General features: G+C 45.0%; 1 protein-coding gene and 1 long non-coding RNA gene across 2 annotated transcripts in view; one reads left to right on the plus strand and one right to left on the minus strand.

The window, feature by feature from the left end:
- The first annotated feature begins 6,681 nt into the window (after positions 1–6,681).
- Positions 6,682–13,053, plus strand: LOC136572357 (vomeronasal type-2 receptor 26-like). Its single transcript, XM_066572866.1, has 2 exons — positions 6,682–6,813; positions 12,104–13,053. The coding sequence occupies exons 1-2, from the start codon at positions 6,735–6,737 to the stop codon at positions 12,988–12,990; spliced, it is 966 nt and encodes a 321-aa protein (XP_066428963.1). The 5' UTR covers positions 6,682–6,734; the 3' UTR covers positions 12,991–13,053.
- Positions 13,054–23,391: 10,338 nt separating this feature from the next.
- LOC136572358 (uncharacterized) overlaps positions 23,392–26,444 on the minus strand; it is a 41,085-nt gene continuing 38,032 nt past the window's right edge. The window contains exon 3 of the long non-coding RNA XR_010785800.1: positions 23,392–26,252. This is a non-coding gene — a long non-coding RNA (uncharacterized lncRNA). The remainder of the gene's footprint in view (positions 26,253–26,444) is intronic.

Genomic DNA, 26,444 nt, shown 5'->3' on the forward strand with positions numbered 1-26,444 from the left:
TCACTGACAGACAACTGTGTCTCATCATCATCAACAAATACCTCTAGACATACTACTTGAAAGTCCCCACCCTCATCACCTTGAGACTGTGAAAGGTTCAAATTTTGGGCATCAGTCACGATAAACTCCTCAGGTGGCTCATGAACCGTTGTTTGTGACTCATGGAAGGGACCCGAGAACAGTCCCTGTGAGTATGCCTGTTCTGAATCTCTCCTTCTCCTGGATTGACCAGGCTGGGAGGAAGGAGGATCAGCATTAGGATTCACACATCCAGTGCCTTGGCTAACGTGAGTGGACTGCGTGGAAGACTGGGTGGTGGATAAATTACTATCCGCTATCCACGTCATCACCTGATCGCACTGTTGTGGTTTTAATAATGGTCTACCACGCGGACCTGCAAACTGTGAGATGAAGCTATGGAGTATAGATACGCGGCATTGTACTTCTCCCTCAGCAGCAAGCACTGTTTCACCCCACCCAGGACCTCGGCCTCTGCCCACACCCCCATTCGGACACCCACGTCCTCGTCCTCGACCCTTATCCCTAGTGTTGATCATGTTGTATAATGTACTGCGTCAAATGCTATGCAAGCTGCGAGGTATTTTGTGTGTGCTTTAAGCCAAAAATAGTGTACAATGTGTACAGTCTTGTTATATAGTGCAGATGGACAGGACACACACTTGGGCCTATTATGCTAATGCTTTCAGCCAAAAACAAATAAAAAAAAATGAAAAATGAGAGGAGTTTTGTTAGTTCCTATATAGTCTGTGTACACCAGTAGCAGTATACTGTATAGAACCGGTAACAGTATGCAGTATACAGTCGGGATGCTTGCGAATGCTTTGAGCGCACTACTGGTCCCAGGCAGCCAAACTGATGATGCACACAATGAGAGGAGTTTTGATAGTTCCTATATAGTCTGTGTACACCAGTAGCAGTATACTGTATAGAACCGGTAACAGTATGCAGTATACAGCCGGGATGCTTGTGAATGCTTTGTGCACACTATTGGTCCCAGCCGGCAAACTGATGATGCACAAAAGCGGAGTTGTAGTCCTAAAAAGGACTGTTGGGTTCTTTGAAGATGGATCCCTGCCTAAACGCTCCTTCTAACCTACACTAACGCTCTTCCTCATTCACAGCAGCTCTGTCCCTCAGCTAATCCAGCCTCTGTGTGAGGCGAGCATCAAGTGACCTGAGTTTTTATGATCCTAGGTCACCTGATCTGCCAGCTGATCACTGCTATAGACGTGCACGGGGTTGGCACGTCATAGCAGAAGGTGTCAAAGCCTTCCTTGCATGTTCATTGGCTAAAAAAGCCGCTAAACCTGTGGGGAAGAAGGGGTGTCAATTTCTAAAACACCGCATGGTGCTCGCTTGAGTAACGAGTACTTTCGAATATGCTAATACTCAAACGAGCATCACGCTCCGACGAGCATGCTCGCTCATCTCTAATTATAGCATATGTGCAGCTGGTATAAGTGATATGTCTCCGTATATATAGTAGTATGGATCATGCTGATATAACCTGGGTATTTTCTGTATATAATTATATGTATAGCTGAAATACGTTACACATTTTATGTATATAGTGACAAGTAATTATTAGATAATTATAGTGCCAGTGTTTCTGGTGGTGCAATTAAGGGAGATTATAATGTACCACTTACTAATATAATATAGTGAATGGGATTGGAGTTTTTAGCACACGGCTGCTGTTTTAGGACCTGAGATGATGTCACTGTCATGTGATCAGGGGTGAAGCTTAGAGCCACGGTGAAGGGATTTGAGTCATAATTACATGGCTGCTGTTTTAGGACCTGTGATGAAACATGGGAATTTGACCAATCAGAAAAAAACAAATATTTCTGCCAGTCCAGCGGTGTACATGACCTGTCAATAAGGAGACCAAGCATAATTGCATTCTGACCTTTGGATTTGTTTGACTAGCCCCATGCCTGCTGTTCAGTTTCCTGTAGTATGTGATTAGTGGTGGAGCTCAGTGCTATGGTAACTAGAGATAAGCGAACTTACTCGGCCACGCTCCTTTTTCCCTCGAGCACCGCGATTTTCGAGTACTCTACTTGGGTGAAAAGATTCGGGGGGTGCCGTGGGTAACAAGGGGTTGCAGAGGGGAGTGGGGGGGAGTGTTAGAGCGCCCCCCCCCCCGTTCCCCACTGCTACCCCCCCGCTCCACCACGCCATCCCCGGCGACCCCCGAATCTTTGCACCCGAGTAGCCAGGTACTCGAAAATAGCGATGCTCGATCGAGTAATTACTCGAAACGAGTACGTTCGCTCATCTCTAATGGTAACTGATCACATGACGGTGACATCATCGCATATAACTCACACAGTCACTCACTCACAGACAGGTGGTTTTTAGTATTTTGATTTGGAGCACACTGGTATAACCTGAGTATCTTCTGTGTAAAATTATCAATGTACATCTGGTGTAAGTTATGCATCCTGTATATAGTCATATACCAGGGTCTACCAGCATGGTCAGTATCACTACATACAGAATCCTGTAGCTCATACCAGCTGTACCTATAGAATTATTGTAAGCAGGATAGTATAAGAGGTCTATTTCCACATGAGAAATCAGCTGGCAGCATTAGGAAGTGATTGTAACTAAGGGTAGTTTGTTTCAGAAGTCTGTACAACTCACTTAAATAGGCATTGCTCAGCAACTACAATACCACAACTTCAACAATTTGCAATCCTTGTAAGTTTAAAGACTGGTTCTCACCCATTATCATCTTAGTAGAGATGAGCGAGCATACTCGTCCGAGCTTAATGCTCGTTCGAGTATTAGGATGCTCGAGATGCTCGTTACTCGAGACGAGCACCACGTGGTGCTCGTCTCGATTAAATGAGCACTGACCATTGAATTCAATGGAGCCGGCAATACAGCCGGCTCCATAGAAAGCAATGGGCTGCCGGTGATCGCGGGATGAATTTTCGTGAAGGGATTAAAAATATAAGCCCTTACCTGAAAATCATCCTAAAATGTGTAAAAAGTAAAAAAAAAATAGACTCACCTTGTCCCGGCAGAACGATGTTAGCCCATTGAATTCAATGGAGCCGGCAATACAGCCTGCTCCATTAAAAGCAATGGGCTGCCGGCGATCGCACAATGAATTTTCGGGAAGGGCTTAAATATATAAGCCCTTCCCTGCAATTCATCCAGAAATGTGTAAAAATAAAAAATATATATATATACTCACCTGGTCCCGGCAGACGGAGTTCAGCTGCGGCCAGCAGGCAGTTCTCCTGAACTGCTCTCTGTAGTATTCAGCAGCCGGGGATTTTAAATCCCCGCCTGCTGAATGAGCTGCCTCTGATTGGTCACAGCCTGACCAATCAGAGGCAGATCTCACTCACACCCATTCATGAATTCATGAATGGGTGAGTGACTGCTGCCTCTCATTGGCTCAGCGCAGCTCTCAGCTGAATGACAGCAGTTCAGCACCACAGTGCAGGGGACAGCAGGAGAAGACGCGGCTGTGCCCCGGAAGCTGAAGGGAGGTGAGTATCTATTTTTTTGTTTTTTAAATCACTTTTAATTCATTTCCAGGGAATGGCTTATATGTAAAGCCCTTGCCTGAAAAAGAATTCAGGTGTGCCAGCGGACCATTGTCTTCAATGGAGTCGCCGGCAGCAGCAGCGGCTCCATCAAAGAGTGCCTGCATTTTTATTCTTTTTTTACACTAAAATCTTTCTTTTTCAGGTAAGGGCTTATATTTTTAAGCCCTTCCGAAAATACATCCGGCGCTCGCCGGCTCCATTGAATTCAATGGGCTAACATCGTTCTTCTCTGCCACAGCTGTTACAGCTGTGGCAGAGGAGAACGATCCTTATGCTGACAGTGGGGGGGGGGGGGGGGTCTCACTCTTGCCACTATTGTGGCTTAATAGTGAGACCTCAGAGCCCGAAATGCAGCCCTGCATGTTGTTCCTCACCTGCCCTATCCATTTCTGTGTATTTTACATGACTTTGGTGATTTGCTAAGATTTTCACAAATGAAAACCTTAGCGGAGCACCAGTCATATACAAAAATGCTCGAGTCGCCCATTGACTTCAATATGGTTCGTTACTCAAAACGAACTCTCGAGCATCACTGAAAGTTCGACTCGAGTAACGAGCACTCGAGCATTTTGGTGCTCGCTCATCTTTACTTCTTAGGGTTAACATGATTCAGCTTTTCCAGGCCAGTTCCACCCAGCTCTCCAGAGCTTCTGCACAGAGACTATTTACTTCTCTTTGTTCTGCTGGACTTGCTTCTCACTCAAGGGCAAGTTCCACACTCTTTGGCTCTCAGTTCAGGTCTCTGACTCTCGACTTCCTTTGCTGGCTTCCAGCCTAATTCCCTCTTTTTGGACCACTCTCTCTGGCTTTCAGCCCACCTTCTGCTCAGAGGAACCCAAACTTTTATGTCACCTCCTGCCACACCCACAGGTGTAACCTCATCTCAGGCACCAAAACACCTGCCTGTAGTCCCCCAAAGGCCAGTCCCTGCACTGCATCTCTATATTACATACATAGATATTCAGATTACACCAGCATGATCTATACCACTATATACAGAGAGATGTACATACAGGTATAGTCTGGATGTCTCATGTATTTAATAATAAAGGTGCATTTGATATAACTCAATCACCAGAATAGCAGGCATGGGGTAGTCGGACAAGTCCAAAGGTCAGAATGCAATCCTGCTTGGACTCTTCATTGACAAATCATCTAGACCACTGGATTGGCAGTATATATATATATATATATATATATATATATATATATATATATATATATATATATATATATATATATATATATATATATATATATATATATATATATATATATATATATATATATATATATATATATATATATATATAATATAAAATCTTTTTTTTGTTTGTTTTTTCTGATTGGTCAAACGGCCATGTTTCCAAAATGTAAGTTGTTTGGCAACAACAAAAATTCCGGAATGCAGGCAGGTAGGTAGATGTGTTACACAAATGTCATATAATTTGTAACATGCAAATTCCAAATTGCTACCATGCTGCCAACATGTAATTTCTTTAGAAATCACACACAATGGCAGGCATAAAGATTCATGGTCACCTTAAACTCAGACTTGCATGGAATCATAACAATATGGCTTAGGCCGACTTTGGAATCCTTTTGTATGCCTCCAATTTCATAATTTGGAGGGGACATATTTTGATGATATTTACACCCCCTACAGTAGTAGGTCATAAGGAGAGTGGGTGTCCCATTCATTCCCATACACTTCATCTGTTCTTGCAGCATTTTGTTGTCTTTGAATTTCCTTCATCTTTCTCTTTTATAGATAAAACATTTTGTTAGAAGAATTAATTACTTGGATCATAATGGTGACAAGATTTCCTTCACCGATGAAGGAGAACTTACCTCTCAACTTCCACTAATGAACTTGGTGGTTATTGAAAAGGATATGTTGTTTAAGAACACAGGAATCTATTTCACTGCAGAGGACCAACAGCTCCGTATTCACCGAGAAAACATCACATGGAAACCTGGCCAAGTGAGTAAGTGTCCTATAAACCAAGGTCAGTTTATTTTCATGTACTTATACTAAAACCTCTTATAGTATCCTGTATTGGTGATGTAATGTGCTGAAAGAATGAAAGTGAGTTCCCAAGCTTATTAAAATAAATAACTGTACCTACAGAATGTGTCTGAAGACTCACTGGGTGACCCCACCTTACTGCAGATCAGAAGGTCTTTTCATTTTCATCTTTTGCTCAGTCCTGTGCAGCTCGGCAGTTTCCTTGCTGTCGGGGCTTCTTGTTGGTGGGATCACTAATGTAAAGGATTAGAGCTCTCACAATTCCTCTCTCATGGACTTAGCCTCTACTTACAGTTGCCTCCCTGTTTCTTCCTGCAAGATCTGAGTGTGTGCAACAATTACTACCGTATCTTCACAGACAATCCCAGGCCTGGGGTGGCTGCCGGAACACACTTGTCGGCACAGAGAAGTATGCACTCACAGCCTCTGGTGTCAAGGCCTCCACTTTCTTAGTAATACTACAAATCAACAATCGAAGCTCCCTCAGCTTGATAGTCCAGACTGACCGGTCTGCTCTCAGCTTTGCATTCAGGAGGCTCCAGGGCTTTCACACATACAGTGCTTTTGGCTGCATTCAACTTCTCATCCGGCTCCAGAGCTTCACCCAACCTTGCACAGACCTCTTCCACTTACGTGTACACCTCACTACAGTAGCAACAACGACTCACTTGGTGGCCACAACCCAACATCTGTACCACACACAGGCACCCCCTGCAGGGCAAGACAAGCCCTACCAGTCATGCAACAGACATACATGCCTCACACGGTACAGTAATCAGTTACAGAAACCTTAGAATGCCACCGGTGATGGAGACCACGGACACAATGTCCACAGAAGCTATAATAGACTACATAAAAATAATCCGCTTAAGCAGTAGCATAATTGACACTAGTAGTTATTTAAGAAACATCAGAAGCTATAGCAATTCCCAACTACACAAAGCTAGTATTTCCTACCCTTTACACGTGTCTGCATTGACAGATTAAGAAGTCCAGGAGAACACAAAGAATATGATAAAATTACAATGAGACCCCTTTTATATTTTCAGTCTACCAATTGCATCTTCTAACTCCCCCAGTTCCGGTGTAATGACAGATGTGCTCCTGGATACAGAATGGCTTCTAGACCCGGTCACCCGGACTGCTGCTATGACTGTGTGCCCTGCTCTGAAGGAGAAATGTCACCCATAACAGGTGGGATTTTATGTAGAGAAGAACCCCTGATAGTGAGAGCATTACATGTACAATTATGTGACCGGCACAGAGGGGGAAGTAACCGCGGCACACGGTGGAGTCCCAGAGACTTTTCAGTGTGGCCGGTTTATGTACTGCTTATTACATCAGTAAATACTTATATATAGTTAACCCTTCTGCCTCCGTGTTACCTAACTCTTTCTGCACCCATCCTGGAGAGCACAACTGCTGTCTCCCCTTCTGCAACTGCATTGTATTACTGAAGGACAATCATTGAACTGGCAGTAGCGTCACGGGCGCCCAAGGCTCTATGATGAGGGTCACGGGCGCCCAAGGCTCTATGATGCCCCTGGGAAGTAAAGGCTACCTGTCTGATCTGATCTCACAGAAGAGCGACTGTAGTTTAAATTACTGAAAACGTAAAAAGGTGTAAGATCCCACTGGGCATCGCAGCTGGCTGTGTATGGGGCTGTGTAGTTGTATAACACACAATATTGGGCTGGTGGGTGGAATGTTCCAGCTGATTGATACGTAAAATTATCAACTGATTTTGAGAGAAGGAAATGGTTAGAGGTAAGTAGAGAGAATTCACCAGCTGAAAGTCTACATCACTGCCAATTGTACAAGATCATTTAGTACAAGTAAAACTATAAAAATGTACTAAAAATGTTACCATGAGGCCGGACAGGGACCACGGGCGGCGGTGGCACGGTTCACTGCGGCGTTCTGGGATGACGTTGCCCCCACATTTGGGTTGGCGAGTGGCAGCACCACGCTCCAGTGTGCGGGCACGGCATATGGCACGTGCAGCTGTGCGCGCACGTGTGCCTGCTATGCGCGCGCTCTAGCTCTGTGAGTTATAGTGACTGGCTGGGAGCTCCGGTCAGCCGGCTTGATTGGTCTTTCCCCTAGGGGCGGAGACTCCTGAATATAGTCTGGCAGCTGCTGATAGCAGTTGCCAGTTATTGGTTCCGACCTCTGTGTGTCTGACCTCGGTCCTGCTCCAGTGGAAGTTACCCTGTCCCGATCCAGCTCTGCCTGTGTTCTGTGGTTTCCTTTCGTGTTGGTTATTCCTTCTGCCTGGCCTGTCAGTACTAGTGAGTAGTCACCTGCATAGGGACGGCGGTGCCTTCCTGTCCTGCCACAAGGCAGTGTAGGGTCAGAGTTGGCAGCCTGGATGTGTCCACCTTTGGGGCTATCTTCAGGAAGGGACATTGGCATGGGTAAAGGCCAGGGAGCCCCGCGCCATGCATACCTGTGCATTCCACTAGTACTGTAACATATGAACTGGACCAAAAAATATTTTCCTGCGGTTTTTTTGTGGTAGGATTCACTGTGTAAATGGAGTCCTACAATACGATTACCGGTCAAATTCGTGACCTAGCTGGGATGGTTCAGGACCTGTCAGGCGTCTCAGCCATCATGAGCAGCGGTTGGTTGTGCCCGCTGATCCAGTACCAGAACCGAAATGCCCATTACCCACATGTTCTTGGGGGACCAGAAAAAAATCTTTGTATTCCGGGAGGCTTGTAAGTTGTTTTTTCGCTTGCAGCCTCGATTCACTGGGTATGAGTCCCAACGGGTGGGGATTGTTATGTCGTTGCTCAGAGAAGAGCCTCAGTCATGGGCCTATTCTTTTCCGGCTGATTCCGCTTGTCTGCAGTCGGTAGACTCTTTTTTTCCTTGAGCTCAGGAATATTTTTGACGAACCCGATCATGCGGGTTATGCAGTCAGTAAGTTGTTGGCCCTATGCCAGGTGCGCCTGTCGGCAGAAGAATATTGCTCTAGTTTCTGGTAGTAATCTGGTGAATCTGCATGGAACGTCTACCTTAAATCAGGCTATGGAATTGGCAGTCAGAGCTGATCGTAGACTAAGGTCTAGAAAAGAAGCTAAGCTAGAGGCCCGTCAAGAACGTGTTGCCAAGTCTCTGGCGACTTCTACAGCCTGTACCCGATCGTCAACCCCCAAAGATGATGGTATGGAAGTGGACCAATTGAGTCCTGGAGAGCGGAAGCACTTCCAGATTTCTCACCAACTCTGTTTTTACTGCAGCAAGGCTGTTCATCGCATCGCATCCTGCCAGGAAAGGCAGCTACGGAAGAAGCAGGAAAACTTCAGCTCCTAGGTGACTGTCGGGAGGGTCATCTGGGAGGTCAGGTACTCCCTAAATTACTGGTGCCTTGTAGTGTGTCTTACAAGGCTTTTCACAGAGTGGGGCAGGCATTTATAGATTCGGGGTCGGCCGCGAACCTTATTCATTTACAGTTCGTATGACCACTGTTGTCAAGTTTTACCTCATTAGGTTTTCTGATCCAGTTTACCAGCATTGATACAACCCCTCTGTCCTCTGCGGTAGTGCGGTGGAGTACACGAGAACTTCGGTTCATGGTGGGCACATTACATTCGGAGGTTATTTCATTTCTGGTCATGGAGAAGATGTCCGTGGATATTGCTCTGAGATTGCCGTGGCTAAGGACGCACAATCCTCAGTTCGATTGGGCTACGCTAGACCTAGTTCGGTGGGGAGGGTCCTGTCAGGATCATCTTGTGCCTGTTACATTGTGATCCACCGATACTATTAGTCTTCCAGACTATTTACGAGAGTTTCAAGATGTGTTCACTAAGAGGCTTTCTAAGGTATTGCCCCCACACCGCGAATGGGACTGTAGGATTGATCTTGTCCCAGATAGTCCCATCCCTAAGGGGGCCATATTTAATCTGTCGGGTCAGGAGCATGAGGCTTCTTAATCCTATTAATCCTATATTTTAGAGGCTTTAGCCAAGGAACATATCAGACCATCAAAGTCACCAGCTGGAGCAGACCTATTTTTTGTTGAAAAGAAAGATGGGTCTCTGCGGCCTTGTGTTGACTATCGGGCTTTAAACAAGATCACCACAAGGAATCAGTCCTCCCTCCCTCTGATCCCTGATCTGTTGAATCAGGAGGTGGGAGCACCCTGGTTCTCTAAGCTCGACCTTCAAGGGGGCTTATAATCTTATACGTATTAAGGCTGGTGACGACTGGAAAACCGCATTCAACCCCCCGTTGGGGCACTTCGAGTGTCTGGTTATGCCCTTCGGGTTATGCAACTCCTTCAGGGTTTATGAACACGGTCTTCCACGATTTCTTAGGGGTTTTATGGTTGTCTATTTTGACGACATTTTGGTGTACTCATCGGATTGGGACACGCATGTCAGACATCTCCATTTAGTTTTAGAGTGGCTACGGGAGTACCAATTGTATGTTAAATTGGAGAAGTGCTCATTTGGGGGTTAAACGCGTGTCATTCCTTGGGTATAAAAGGGACATCTTTGAGAACCTGTCAACAACTACCAAAATTGTGGACCAACCTTGTGACAGAGGCAGGTCAGTGACAAAATCCATGGACACGTGCGATCATGGTCTACCAGGTGCTGGAGCAGCCTTAATGGTCCCTCAGGGCTCTTACAGCAACTCTTGCCACTTGCACAAGCGGAACATCGATTTACGAACTCCTGGACCTCCCGTGCCATGCCGGGCAACCAGTAGAGTCAGGAACATGGCTCAGGAGTCCCTGGATCCTCGGATGCCCTGCAAAAATGGAAGAATGGGACTCCTCCAGAACCAACAACCGCAGAGACATCGGTACAAATAACTTCCCTGCCGGAACTCCCTCCGGGACTTCTTATTGATATTCCTGAAGCTGAGCCGGAAGGTTCCGTGTCAGGGCTGCCACCACGACACCGGGAGGGAGGATGCCTTCCGGATAAGAGTCCCCAACCTCCGGAGTCTCGAAACCGTGGGAGAGGGCGTCAGCTTTCACTTTTTTATCTCCCGTCAGGTACGTGACTGTAAAATTGAATCTCGAAAAGAAAAGCGCCCACCTGGCTTGCCGTGCATTAAGCCGCTTAGCATTCTCAAAATACACTAAGTTCTTGTGATCACGGAAGAAGTACATGGAAAAGGCAGCACTCCAATACAGCGACTTATAGCAAATGTGCAATCTTTATTAGGCCCATGGTCCTGAGCGTCAGTGACGTGACGCTTCAACCCAAACTGTTTTTTTTTCAAGCTGACAGTATACAGACAAACACTACATTTTATGCATAAAAACACACCCCCTTTCACAAAAAATCCAATGTGTATGGTGGAGTCCTTACCGGCAGGTGTATGGACATCTGGTTCCTGTGTTCGTTGTCATGGCTCCCAAGATCACTATGGTGTTCCTCCTCCTCGTGTTAAACATTATGTGCAGCGCCGCATCCCTCAGGTGTAACCGCGCATGCTCGGAGTTACGAGCGTCTTGCGAGCATCAGAGAGACTCTGACGTAATGATAGTGGGAAGCCCGGCTTCTAGCGCATGCGCCATGGTGTCTCCTGTGCAGATAGAGCTACGGTCAGAAATACATATCAGGAGAGCACCTACTGACAGTGCAGTCCAATTCAGCAACTTAATATAGTACACTGGATTTTGTCACTGACCTGCCTCTGTCCCAAAGTTGTTCCACCATTTTGGTAGTTGTTGACGGGTTCACGAAGATGGCCCATTTTGTATCTCTGAAAAAATTACCGTCTGCCGCTGAATTAGTGAAGCTTTTCATTAGAGAGATTATAAGATTGCACGGAATACCGGTCAATATAGTTTCATATTGGGGGTGCAATTTGTGGCCCAATTTTGGAGGGCCTTCTGTAAAAACTTGGGAACATCTCTGTCGTTCTCATCAGCGTTTCATCCACAGACGAATGGGCAAACGAATTGTAAGAATCAAGACCTAGTACAATACTTGCGACTTTTGGTGGGTGAGTCAGTCGGCGGGTAGAGTTTTTACCTTTGGACGAATTTGCCATAAATAATCGTATCAGTTCGGCGACAGGGGTGTCACCTTTCTTCTGTGTGTTCGGTCGGCATCCGCAGTTCCTGACTTCCATTCCAGCACCTACAGTTGTCCTGCGGTTGATGTTGTTACTAGTGAGTTGCGGAAGGTCTGGAATGGTGTGCACAAAAACCTGGAGGAAGCAAGTGGTCGTATGCAACTATGTAGTTGTAAACGTTTCACTGTTTTAGAGCCATTTCAAGTAGGTCTATCTGTCCACAAAGACTTTAAAATTGAAGCTCGCCTCGGTAAAGCTTGCGCCGCATTTTATCGTTCCCTTTGCCATAACGCGAGTCATTAATCCTCTAGCCTATGAGTTAGATTTACAGGGTTCTTGGAGGGTACATAGGGTGCTTCATAAATCCCTTTTGGAGTTGTTTATCCCTCCGGTTTGACTTACAGTATTTAATATCTTCTTGTTCATTCTCCCACAGACAGTGAGATCTGCCACAGATGTCCCGATGATGCGTGGCCAGATGAAAGGAAAACAAAATGTGTCCCAAAGAAATATGAGTTCCTGTCCTCCGAGGACCATATTGGCATTATTTTTATATTTGCATCTTTATTATTTTCCCTTGTAACCATTGGTATATTAGGAATCTTTATCCATCACTGGGACTCTCCCATTGTAAGAGCCAATAACCGGACTGTGAGCTTTATCCTACTGCTGTCCATCTTGCTGAGCTTCCTCTGTGTCTACTTTTTCCTTGGTTGTCCCGGGGATATAACCTGCTTACTGAGACAAACATCCTTTGGGATATTTTTCTCCATCTCTGTATCTTCTGTGCTCTCCAAAACTATCACAGTCTGCATTGCCTTCAAGGCCACCAAACCTGGAAGCATCTGGAGGAAGCTGATTGGGGTGAAGACATCTAATTATGTGGTGGGGATTTGTTCCTCAGTCCAAGTTCTCATTTGTGTTTCTTGGATGTCTGTTTCTCCTCCATATCGGGAGTTAGACATGACATCATATATAGATAAAATCATCATACAATGTAATAAAGGGTCAGATTACTGGTTCTACTCAATGTTGGGTTATATGGGGCTACTGGCAGCAGTGAGCTTTGTTCTGGCTTTCATGGTGAGGACATTACCGGACAGTTTTAATGAGGCCAAGTACATCACCTTCAGCATGCTGCTGTTCTGCAGTGTCTGGATCTCCATGATCCCAGCTTATCTGAGTACCAGAGGGAAATACATGGTGGCTGTAGAGATATTTGCTATATTGGCCTCCAGTGCTGGGCTATTAGGTTGTATATTTATACCAAAATGTTATATAATAATCATGAAGTCTGACAGAAATGTCAGAAGAAATTGTTGAAAATATAAGTTATACGGTGAAAACTAGTGATATGAAGGGTCGTACAGGAGATTAGAAAAGGAAATCCACATTTACTTTGTAGATTTGAATGTAAAATTGAAAACAGATAAAAAATAAATATCTACGTTGGCCTAAACTCAAATTCAATTATTTTGATAGATTTATATATTTCATGTCATCTTGCCATCAACACAGACCAGTCCTAAAGCTTAATGCACACGGTTTTGCTCCACAATAGGTATAGGTGGAGTGATGATGTATTGGTTTCCTTTTACTGAACTTTATGGGGTAATTGAGGCCAAACAGTTCAGCTAAGTTGGTCTCATTTGTATGCTTTGATGTTTTTCATTTGTCAGAAACCCCCTATTGGATTTTCTAATAGTAGACAGAGGTGCAGCTATGTTGAGAGGATAAAATCAGCTGTGGATCCTCATCAAAATGCACCACGTGTGACTGCACCCTAAGGGGTATGTACACAGACAGCATAAATGCTGCAGAATTTCCACATAAAATGCCACATCACAATCTCCACCATTGGTATGAATTTTGACACGGAATCAGCTGTGTATCCGCAGCTGATTCCAGCAGCTACAGTGCTCCATCTCAACTCCCAATGCATTGAGCCCCATCACATGTCAGCCTCTAGTGAGCGCCAAACTGCTGGTCAGGTGATTTGGAAATGGCATCACCTGACCAGCAGCTTGGCGCTCGCTATAGACAGCGAGGTGCCATGGTTTGGTGACAGCACAAGCAATGTAAAATAAAGGTAGCGCTTGTTCTGATGAAATGAGCTGATTTAGAGTCACAATTTTCTGCAGTATTTCCACCCCATGTGAACATATTCTATCAGGCACTAAATTGTGCCTCTGGTACCTTGTTGCCACTTTGGTCCAGAAAGCTCCTGCAGCTTTCATCAGTCAGTTCATTGTTTCCATGATTGCTGAGCTCAATGGTTGTCTTCTGCGATCACGTGGCATTCATCCATTCATGCAGACATGATTGCTGGGGCCAGTGATTGGCTGCAGCAGTCATGTGAATGATACACCAGCCTATGAACACTACAGGAGCTTCTGGGACTAAATATATTCTACCAGAGGGGAAGTGTTGTGTCTGTGTGGTGCAAACCAAGCCTTTGGACCCCTTAATCTACCACTAGTCTCGTCACATTTCTATGTACTGTCCATACAGATACTTGACTGCCTTCTGGTTTCACCTCAATTACTGGTATAAAAGAATTGGGATGACATCTACCTTCATACGGGATGGGTTCCCATATCCACTGCAACTTTCCAGTCCTGCTATTGCCACTACTGTCTACCATGATTTGGTCTTCTGCCTACAGGCTTAACTCTTTCAATGTTCCATTAGTCATTAGGATACATGGAACTAGTTTCTAAGCCACTGCCATCTTTTCCTTTGATTATCTCATCCAGTTCCACAATGTCCACTCTTCACTGTTTCTACAGACTGGCATCATTATGTTCAGGTGGCACCATCTATTCTTCTAAAGCATCAGCAGGCAGTATGCACTGGGTTGTCATACACCCATACCATCTCATCAGTGTAGTCTGGCCTCCTTTCCCTCTGACCTTCCATTATCAAAAGCTACAAAAGGATTTGGTTTAGGTGTTCTCTAGCCCAATTTTCCTGGAAGGGTGTGGGGCATCTGGTACAACCAATAAAACTCTTCAATTAACCCCTTAAGGATTCAGCTTAGATTGGTACTTAAAGGGGTTGTCCCACTTCTAGCTATTTTGCTGCAGAAAGTAGATGACTACATTGTGCTGTGGCTTGGGTCGGTAGTGCGGGCTGAGTCCCATTAGCTTCAATAGGACTCACCCAGCAATATCAGTCTGGGCCACTGTGCAATGTGCACAACTGTCTATTTCCTGAAGCACAACGTCTAGAAATGGGACCACTATTTCTAGAAGTTATACTTCAGGAAATAGGATGCACCAGGATGCAGTGATTTTTTTTTTAGAATTTTCATCACCACTTATTAAAAGTTTATTAACTTAGAAAAATAACTTTATTTTTCCATTGACATGGCCATATAAGGATTTGTTATTTGGGTGACAAGCTGTAGTTTTTATTGGCAACATTTCCTGGTACATATAATGTATTGAATAACTTTTATTTATCTTATTAGGGGTGCAGGAAGAAAAAACATGTCAATTCTGCAATTGTTTTTATTACAGTATTTACTATGCAAAATAAATAATGATAACTTTTTTCTGCGGACGAGCACCATTATGAAAATATCAAAATTATATTTGTGTAGACTTTTTCACTTTCTTTTACAATAAAACCTTTAAAAAAAAAAAAAAAAAATTTTATATATATATAATTTTTTTTTTTAACCCCTTAATGACATGGCCTATTTTGGCGTTGAGGACCAAGCGATTTTTTGGTATTTTTCCATCTCCATTTTTCAAAAGCCATAACTTTTTTATTTTTCCGTGGACGCGGCCGTGTAAGGGCTTGTTTTTTGCGTGGCGATCTGTAGTTTTTATCGGTGCCACTTTTGGGTATATAGACAATATCGTAAATTTTTTTTTTTTTTTTTTTTAATGATAACAGGGAGAGAAAACGCATCAATTCTGCCATAGATTTTTTTTTTTTTTTTACAGCGTTAATCATGCAGCATAAATGACACACTAAAATTTTTCTGCGGGTCGGTACGGTAACAACGATACCAAAATTGTTATATTTTTTTTAGGTTTTTACACTTTTTTGCAATAAAACCCCCTTTTTTTGGAAATCTTTTTTTTTTCTCTATAGCTGCATTCAAAGTCCTGTAACTTTTTTATTTTTCTATGTACGGAGCTCTATGAGGGCTTATTTTTTGCGAGACGAGCTGTAGTTTTTATTGGTACCATTTTGGGAAATGTACGGCTTTTTTGATCACTTTTATTGCATTTTTTGTGAGGCAAAATGCTAAATATTAGCATTTTGCCTCTGTTTTTTAGCGTTTTTTTTAACGCTTTTTGTCGTACAAAATAAAAAGCGTGTTCAACTTTTTGTACACGTCGTTACGGACGCGTCAATACCCAATATGTGGGGTTTTAGTTTTTTTTCCCTTTTTTTATGCTAATATTAGAAAAAGCATAAAAAAGGGGTTTTTTACATTTTTTTTTTTACATTTTTATTTTTTTTACACTTTTCTTTTCTTTTTTTTTAATACTATTTGAGTCCCTCTGAGGGACTTACATCACTGTGCCTATGATCGCTGTCATAAGGCATGGCAGAGCTACTGCTCTGCCATGCCTTATCGCTTGTACAGCGATTATAGGCACAGGCAATACAGGACGCCAGTGTCTGGCGTCCTGTTGCCATGGTGACAGGCCAGGCTCTCGCGATAACATCGCGAGTTCCGGCCGGAGACACACAGGGATCGCGATCCCTCTGTGAACTCTTTCCCTGCCGCGATCTACTTAGATCGCGGCAGGGAAGGGGTTAACAGCGGCGGGCGCATCTCCGATGCCCCCCCGCTGTTGGAGCGGGACGCCGGCTGTGACTGACAGCCGGCTCCCGCTGCGGGATAGCGCGGGATCACATGGCTGCCATGACGTACCAGGTACGTCCAGGAGCGGGAAGGGGTTAATAATGTTTGTGGTGTTTTCAATTTACAGCGTTGCATTATGTGGGTCATTACAGATGCAACAATACCAAACATGTTTTTTGTAATTTATTTGTTACTATTTTTTCACCTTTTCTATGTCCTTGCACTACTGTACTGCCGTGTGATTATTGCTATTGTCGCACATTGAATGTCATGTCAGATTCAAAGGCCACTGTTAGGCCTGTTGTTGACATGGCAATCAATCAGCCTTTGCTATTTCATGGCAGCGGGCCGATGACATCACAGAGGGAACTCCTCCCCTTTCTTAACATCATACATTTTGTGATCAATACTGATGATGAGGATCGGTGTTCTCGATGCTGTTGCAGTGGGACAACCATACAGCAATATCAAATATTTCTGTAACGCCACTCTCACACAGACAGTCTTTTACAGGATTTATAGGGCATTAAAAACGCTGTACTAAGCATCCATTCATTCCAATGAGGTTTCTCAGATGAGCTTTTTATTTCAGCATTTATAGCGCTGTATGTTCTAGTTTCAGGCATTCAGCATGTTTTTGCTGCCTTGCATCGTTCACTGAAATGCATGGGGTTTGTTAAAATAGTGTACAGCATTTTACAGTGTCTTACAGCCTTTTAACACTGCTTCCTAAGCCACTGGGAGGGGGGGGGGGAGGGGTTGATGACTTCGTCAGCTTGCTTTGCCTGCGTTGTTACTGCACAAAATATGCAGTAAAAATGCAGGCAAATGCTCACAAAACACTGTAAAACGCTGTTTTCAGCATTGAAAAACGCATTATATTTGCCAACGCTTGTGTGAAGTTGCCCAAGGCTTGCACTGCTGACTCTGCGGTCTACTCACAGGGGGACAGATGCAGCAAACGTGTGATCCACAGCAAACTTGCTAGTTATCAGGGCAGTTAGAATTATCTACTAAACTCTAGTCTAATCAGCCTGATGTCAGGGCATGAAGACTGACTTACTAAGCTTTAGTGTATCCTGCCAGCTAATAGAACAGACAGCACGATCATCTCCACACAGGTTTAGACTTCTGATGAAAGAGTATTTATCCGAATCTTAGAAATGTGTTGAGTCTTATTTTATGCGCTGGAATCTATTTGTGGGTGTTATGCACAATCAGCATCTACTTTGGCTTTCACCCACTTTGGTTTTCCACTGAAGATTTAAATCAAGTCTGTGGATGCATGGTGGAATTCTGAACCATTTATAACACATTGGAACCCATTTTGGAGTGTTGTGCAATCAGTATCCTTTTTGGGCTGGCACTCAGTTTGGTTTTCCACTGATGATTCTGAGTAAATCCATAGACACTCGGTATTATATAGGTGGGCTATGCTAGGCTAGTACTGATCGCGCAATTTTCGCTATTCAATATACTGTGGGTGCCATATTAGATCTGATTAATATACAGGCCCGGAGGACCCCCCCAAATGAACACTACATGGTGTGCACCAAAAGGCATCTAACCTTTATTTAGACGGGTAAAAGTTTATATAAGGAAGTTGGGTCATTCAGGGTCCAGTTACAGCATTTTGTGTGCTGATAGGTCATTCTCATAGGCAGGTATTTGTGAGGTAGCTGTGAGATCATTCACCAGGAAGGAGCTTCCCTTGAGCATGCTCTATTCATTTTTGACTTGTTGTCCAAAGGAGATACTTTCTGTTTCTCTCCAGCCATTTTTGCCATGCGGCTGTAACTTGAGCCTTGTATAAGTTTTCCACTGCTGGTCAAAACTGGTTTGACCTGTTTTTGGACACCATACACTACTCCTTCAATTCTTGTGGGGGATGTTGCCTTCCCCATCTTAACACCTTCACAGCTTACAACAGAAAATGCACAAAATGGCCAACCTCTCAGCCATCCCCCACAATTCCCTCCTTTCTGCAAATAAATCTGCTCATGCCTCCACCCTTTCCCTGTCTCCTAAATTATCCCTCCCTACTGCTGGGTGATATCTAGGATAAGGAAAATACCTCACAACATGTTACATTTTCCCAATGGTATTCTAGGTAGATGGCTCCTAAAAGATTTATCTTTTCCGCATAACCCACCTTGTTCATAGTTTAGATAACATAACATGTTTAATGTGACTGGCTTACCATGGTACGATTTTCAGGTCAAATTATTTGTTACATATTTACACTTTGTCTGATTACACAAATTACAAAGGATATGGGCCACATTTGTCTCCTCCACTTGATAATCTTTATTCAATGCCTGACATGAACCTAAGTTAGCTTTCTTTAAGTTTCACTGGGGTTGTAGTGGTTAACAGCACTTAAAAGGGTTCTTTTTTCTTGATTCCAAGCTCTTCCTTGCGCCTTTTTAGATCAACCCAACCACCTGAAAGCAAACTATGCGACTCTTGATCTGGAAACAAGGAAAATACACATTTATGAGTGACAGTTAACTCCTGATGTAAGGCACTCACGTGGGAGACGAGGCCCTCCTTTTTGGCCTTGAATAAGCATAGGCTTATTACAGGAGCCCTACCAAACAAACCTTCATAAGGACTCAACTTAGTCTTACAATGTGGCGTGGTTCTAACCGAGTAGATGACTAATAAAATGTTTACCTCTATTATTTACTATGACTTTGAAAAATTCAAAATTACTTTTGTAAAACAATTTCTTTAGCCATTTTAATGGCGTTTTAATTTTATTTTATTTCTCAAGCTATGCCTCCAATTAACAAGAAAAGAGTTCTATGCAAATCAACAAACTCCAAGCACCTATCTTTGATATCTGCTGTCATTCTGCAGTCACTGAAACAGATAGTCTGACTCACACCAAAAAGGTACCTTGACCAATTGGCCCGGATTGTAATGGGCACATATCATGCATCCCTGTACAAACCATATCCCAGCAATGTTGAACCTTGGGGTAAGCCAGGCAGAAGACACTATACCACACATTACCTCCTTGGATGGATGGGTTAGCTCATGGCTCAGGTGTGACATCATGGGGTACAGCGTGCAGGGGAGGCATTTACCTTTTTGCCAGGCCCCGTTAGCGTTCTGTTTGCTTTTTTTTTTTTTTTCCACTCCTCCTTCTTCTTACCTTCGAGGCCTGTTCCTAGAAGTCAGGCAACAAAGAAATATCTACACCTGCTTCAGGTGCAAGCAGGTTACCAGCCATTACCTCATTCAAGGGAAGTCAGGCTGCTGTGGTGCCTGCTCTCTGGTTCCTTCCAGCCTCAGTAGTTGTCTGTTTGGCATAAGCCTGGACTTTGATGATAAGTCACCTGTGCAGAAGGAGCTAAAACCTGGTAGAACAAAAACACTGCTTCTTCATTCTGGATTGGCTTACACAAGGACCCCATGAAACTTCCACTGTGCCACAAAGGATGTGAAATCGTGTACGATTCCCAATGTGTACCTTAAGTTGGTACAGACATAAACAGTCTTATTTGCAGCCAGCTTACATTTTTTAGTGAGCGCCATCACCTCTATTTCCTGAGTAACTGAGTCTCTCAGGAGGAAAAAAGTGTTTTTTGTATAATTACTGGAGATGAGTGAGCATGCTCTTCCAAACTTGCTACTCGTTCAAGTATTAGGGTACTCGAGATGCTCGTTACTCGAGACGAACACCATGTGGTACTCGAGTCAATTGCATTTCCCTTCCCCACATGTTTAGTGCCATTTTCTATCCAATAAACATGCGGGAAGGCATTACCACTTCCTGCTGTGACGTGCCAGCCCTCTCCCTCCCACAGTAGTGAGTGGCTGGGCCGATCAGGTGACCCCCGAATACTTAAAGTGGTCCCGCCCACGGCTCACTTCAGACGCATGCTGGAAGTGGTTAGGGAAAGTGGTGATGCTTATATGGGAAAGTGTTAGAGTAGGATCCTCTCTTAAAGAACCCCAATGGTCCTGCTTAGGGCTACTCCTCATCATGTGCATTACAGTTGTGGCTGGCTGGGAGCAGTAGTGCACCTTTTTTTAGTGCACCCCTGTGCAGAGCCTTTCAGTTATACTGTTCTCAGTCTGCAGTGCATTAGACAGAGTTCTCACCGCTAAACAGTACTCTAATATTTCCTAGGCCACTGCAAAGCCTTTCAGTGATACTATTCTCAGTCTGCAGTTCATTACGCAGAGTTTAGGGAAAGAGATGCTAGGATAGGGAAAGTGTTACAGTGGGGGTTCCTCTCTACAAGAACCCCAACAGTCCTTCTTAGGGGTAATCCTCACCGTGTGCATTATAGTTGTGGCTAGCTGGACGCATTAGTGCACCCTTTTTTTTAAAGCATCTAGCCCTGTGAAGAGCCTTTCAGTTATACCGTTCTCAGTCTGCAGTGCATTAGACAGAGGTCTCACCACGAAACAGTACTCTAATATTTCCTAGGCCACTGCAAAGTATTTCAGCTCTGCCACTGTGCAGAGCGTCTCACAATACCCTTTTCTTGGGGGAGTTGAGATAGCTGCAGTTACCCGCACTATCCACTGGCTTTAGAGTGTTCTCCCACTCTATACAGTCTCTCTTATCTACAAGTCTCTGTGAGCGGTAAATTACCCCTAGGTATCAGCGAAAGGCAGCTGGTTAATTTTTTCAAGTCACAGCATAGAGCCTCTGCTATCTACAAGTCTCTGTGTGTTTTGAATTAGCCACACTTGTCAGCGCTGTACAGTGGGGTAATTCATTTGTGCCCTGCTCTATCCTTAATCCGCCATGATGAGGAGTAGGGCTAAGGGTCGAGGACACGGATGCGGGCGTCCAAGTGAGGGGGTGGGCAGAGGCCGAGTTTCTGGGCGAGATGAATCACAGCCGGCTGCTGCGGGATTAGAAGAGAGCCACATTTCTGGGCTCCCCAGATTCATATCACAATTTGCGGGTCCGCGTGGTAGACCTTTATTACAAGCAGAGCAGTGCGAGCAGGTCCTGTTGAGGATGGCAGAAAACACAACCAGCAAAGTATCGACCACCCAGTCTTCTACGCAGTCCACTACTCCTGGCCTAGGGACTGTAACTCTGAATTCTCTGGCTGCTCCTCCTTCCTCACAGCCTCCTCACTCCATGAAAATGACAGATTCTGAGCAGGCAGACTCCCAGGAACTGTTCTCGGGTATCTGCCCTGAGTGGGAAAAAACGGTTCCTCTCCGGTCCGGGTGATGAGGCTGGGGACTTCTCAGACAGGCAACTCAAGAGCTGTTTGTGAATGAGGATGATGAGACACAGTTGTCTGTCAGTGAGGTAGTAGTAAGGGCAGAAAGTTCAAGGGAGGGGCGCACAGAGGATTTGGAGGAAGAGCAGCTGGACGATGAGGTGACTGACCCCACGAGCTTGCTAAGTCTACTGAGGACAGGGTTTCAGAGGGGGAGGCAAGTGCAGCAGCAGGACAGGTTGGAAGAGGCAGTGGAGTGGCCAGGGGTATAGGCAGGTCAACGGTGAAGAATCCGCTAACTCTTTCCCAAAGCAACCCCTCACGGCAAGCCTTCATGCAGAGGGCTAGGTGTTCAAAGGTGTGGATGTTTTTTAGTGAGAGCACGTAGGACCAACGAACAGTGGTGTGCAACCTGTGTCGCACCAAGATCAGCCGGGGAGCCACCAGTACCATCCTCACCACCACCAGCATGTGCAGGCTTATTATGGCCAAGCATCCCACAAGATGGGACGAAGGCCATTCACCACCTCGGGGTCACACCACTGCCTCTTCCCCTGTGCCCCAACTCAAATCTGCCTTCCAGGATGCAGGGACGAGCGCCTCCCAGCCGGCACCCTCACCTCCACCGTTCTCCACTCCATCCAGCAATGTCTCTCAGCGCAGTGTTCAGGTGTCGCTAACACAAGCGTTGGAGCGAAAGTGGAAATATGCCGCCACCCACCCGCATGCACAAGCTTTAAACGTGCATATTGCCAAATTAATCAGCCTGGAGATGCTGCCTACAAGCTTGTGGAAACGGAGGCTTTCAAAAACATGATGGTGGTGGCGGTCCTGCGCTACTCGGTCCCCAATCACCACTATTTTTCCTGGTGTGCCATCCCCGCCCTACACCAGCACGTCTCCCGCAACATAAATCATGCCCTTACCAACACGGTTACTGGGAAGGTGCACTTAACCACGGACACGGGGACAAGTACTGGCAGGCAGGGCCACTTTATCTCCCTGACGGCACATTGAGAGAACTTGGTGGAGGCTGGGACCGAGTCAGAGCCTGAGACTGCTCACGTCCTACCTACACCCAGAATAGCGGGTCCTACCTCTGTGCTGGTATCTGCAGCGTTTTATGCCACCTCCTCCAAACCCTCCCCCTCCTCCTCCTCCGCAACGTCTAGCTCTCAATTAAGAAGTGTGAGCACGTCGCCAGCAGTCGGTATCGCGCAGCACGGCAGCACAGCTGTGGGCAAGCGTCAGCAAGCCGTGCTGAAACTAATCAGCTTAGGTGACAAGAGGCACATAGCCCCCGAGTTTTTGCAGAGTCTGACAGAGCAGACTGACCTCTGGCTTTCGCCGCTGAGCATCCAACCGGACATGGTCGTGTGTGACAACGGCCGTAACCTGGTGGTAGCTCGGCAGCCTTACACACTGAGCTGAAATATGGTTTTCTCCAGCAGGTTTCGGGGTATTCTGCAGCTTCCAAATTGTATAGTGTGCACACATCATCGACCAGATCAGACACAAGTTATCAGTCTCATATCCAAAATGGCTCTATGGGCAGGAACGTCCAAACAGCCTCTTTTATTACAAGACATAACACCTGCCCTTTATGGGCGTTCAACGGATTACATCAGTAACATATATATATATATATATATATATATATATATATATATATATATATATATTCTTATTCGCTGGGTTATATAGAATTCCCTGCCTCCCCCTCTCCCCACCTCTCTCAAATAGGAGCCTTTGTCTTAACAACATGTGGCCAAAACTGAAACTGAAAGTAAGTATCTCTTTGTTGAAGAAGATTCTGTGTGGGGGATGGGGAAGGACTGGGAAAACACTCAAGATGAACACAAGCAATAACATATAGCACTATGATTTAACTCTTTCCTTATGCAGCAAAGTTCCACATTAGGCTAAAGTCACAAAACACACATCTTTTCACCATGCCATTGTCCAGCAATTACTATAATGAAATTATGCAGTCATTAGCCTCTAAGAGTTAAAGTCACTACAGCTGCATAATACATCTAGTTTAGTACAAATCAATAGACATTTTACACTGACTAATCATCATGTCTATCACAATCCCCCCTTAAAATGTCTATCCTCTAACTCTTCCCGTCAAATTTTCACAGTTCTCTGCGTGTAAGCCTATAATCGGAGCGCGTTGAAAGTTCGATTTAGGGTCTTCAAGGGGGTGTAGGACTTGTCCACTCCTTCTGGGGATGCATCCTGCAAACTCATTGTGGGAGCAGCCTTTCCAGCATCAGTTTCACAGGTCTCTCTGACACAGGGGATAACACAGCAGACTAGAATGAAAAAGATAATCAGTTCACATACAACAGCGACGCCCGTCTGTGCCAGGATCCTTTACCACCCGCTCATCCATGGCGAGTACTGGTCCGAAAGGTTAGCTCTTTTTAGTTAGTGCGGTCAGCTTCTTTAATGGCAACTGCGTCTTTACCCGCGGGTCACGTGTTGTCTGGTATGTAGGTACAACAAGTCTCCCCTATCATCTTACAGGCACTCCCCTTTTTAGCTAAAATCATATCTAAGGCCATTCTATTTTGAAAAGTCATAGTCGAGGTAGGTCCTATTGGTCGACTAGTCCCTATAAGGCATCTCTAGTATAATTTATAAACCGCTGCTAATTATAATAAACATAATTAATTCAGTCAACATTTTATTTACCCTTATGATCAGGAAAATGGACTTGAATCTAGTTTTAACTTGGTCTCTAATTTTAAAACTCGTCAGGTACCCCCCTTGGCTACCCTATGACGTAAATATACACGTGTAGATCAAAACTACCACCAGGAGTCTCTCTTCTCGCTCTAGTATAATGTTGCAATACTAGTAGTGTGCACAGGTACGCACGGCGTGGGACTCCCTAATCTTCACCCACACCAATGTCCTCCTGGAGATAGCCCCAAAGGTGGACACGTCCAGGCCGCCGACACTGACCCTACACTACCTAGTGACAAGACTGGAAGGAACCGCCGTACCTATGCAGAAAACAAGGATAGACCAACATGACAGGATAACTACAGAACACAGCAGAGTTGGATCGAGATAAAGTAACTATTGGGGGTAACCTCATTATCCTCAATGCTGTCTGACAGGATGTGGAGGAGCATAAGGGCTTTACTAAGGCACACTCCCATGTCCAATTACCCTCCAGGCGGGTCCTCTACCTCATGTCTCCACAAAGCCAGTAAACGTCTCCTAAGGACTGGACCTGATTCTGCATCCATTCCCCTCCTATCGTACCGTAGGAGGAGTAATACCCATTAGTGAGTTCCCCAAAAATCTCCCTCCACCCTGCCTTTTTGCCTGGCAGGTGTAGTTTCCAGGGTAGTCAGTAATACTCTCTCCGGTGCAAAACACTTAAGTAGTTATAGAGTATTCCTTCTTCCACTTCTCACGGACAGTGTAATTAGAAGAAATGTTCGTGAAGAGACTAAGAAACCACTCTTCAGCATCTACCGGGAGATTTAGGGGGACCATCCCCAAGTGTAGTCGGGCACTACCGCACACGCAACAGTTAGACTTGTTGCTCCTGTTAGCACTGTACCTCATCAACTCCAACCAGAGAGTCTGGTCAGAGTAGCCAGTCGCTACTGTCAAGGTGTCCTCAAAGGTAGGGTCGGCTATGATCATCATGTTCGTCAAGGTCTTTATCTTATGGCGGAGGGGGTTAATTATGGGCACGAGACTAAGTGAAGGCTTCCATTCGGGTGCATCTACCATACCCCTTATTTTGAACTTCCCTAAGGGATCTGTCCTCCCGTCCCCCGGTATGTCCCCAGACTGTAAGTCCCCCTGTCCCCCGGGCTTGGATCTCCCATGGTTAGTGTAAAAACCGCATTAAAACCAAGCAACATACTAAGTTCAGCCTTCCAATACCTGCTGTCCTTATTATTCTCAAGGAGGGTTATACGACTAATTAGGGATTTCCCGCTCTTATCTTTCTTATTTAAGGCACTTCGCGGTTTATAGGACTAGTCTGTTCCTGCGTTCCATCCCACTAATCCCCAATAACGGCAGTCTTCTCCCCAGACGTTATCAGTGGCGCAAACATATTGTATTCCCCGGGTATATAAGTCATATAACCAGCCGGACTGGGCTAAAACTGGCCTGCGGTGAGATCTTGCGCCTAGACACGGGACCACAGTACAATAGTCAAAGGAATATGCGGCTACTTGTGCATTGGACGAGTTATACCAGAAGGTAACCATACCCTCATATTCTTCAGACTAAGGATTCCAGTTGCCACCCTCCTCTCTCACTAGCCCTAACCAGAGTAATGTCCTTGGCACAACTAAGACTGGTCTCCTGGATCTGAAGCTTTCTTACAGTATGAATTGTGGATCCATGTGAGTCTTTCGGCTGGTTTCACAGCTGTGGCAGTAGTCAGAAGCACCTGGTAGGGGCCATCAAATCGGGGCTCAAGAGGGTGTTTCCTGAGGAACTTCTTGACGCACACCCAATCCCCAGGCTGCAAGATATGTGTCCCAGTGTCTGCCTCTGAGTCTGGAAGAGAACACCTGTGCATAGGCTTTGATTAGTGCTTTAACAACGGAAATCACATACTTAGTCAACACATCAGATTGTAATTGTAACTACTGAGGATAGTAGCAACCTAGCCTTGGGGCTAGCCCAAACAATCTTTTAGGGAGATAATGCATGATCCCCCCTGGGTTCATATCTAACACTGAATAGGGCTATTGAATGACAGT

Source organism: Eleutherodactylus coqui, chromosome 7 (assembly GCF_035609145.1).
Source record: "Eleutherodactylus coqui strain aEleCoq1 chromosome 7, aEleCoq1.hap1, whole genome shotgun sequence".
In the NCBI taxonomy this organism is placed as follows: domain Eukaryota; kingdom Metazoa; phylum Chordata; class Amphibia; order Anura; family Eleutherodactylidae; genus Eleutherodactylus; species Eleutherodactylus coqui.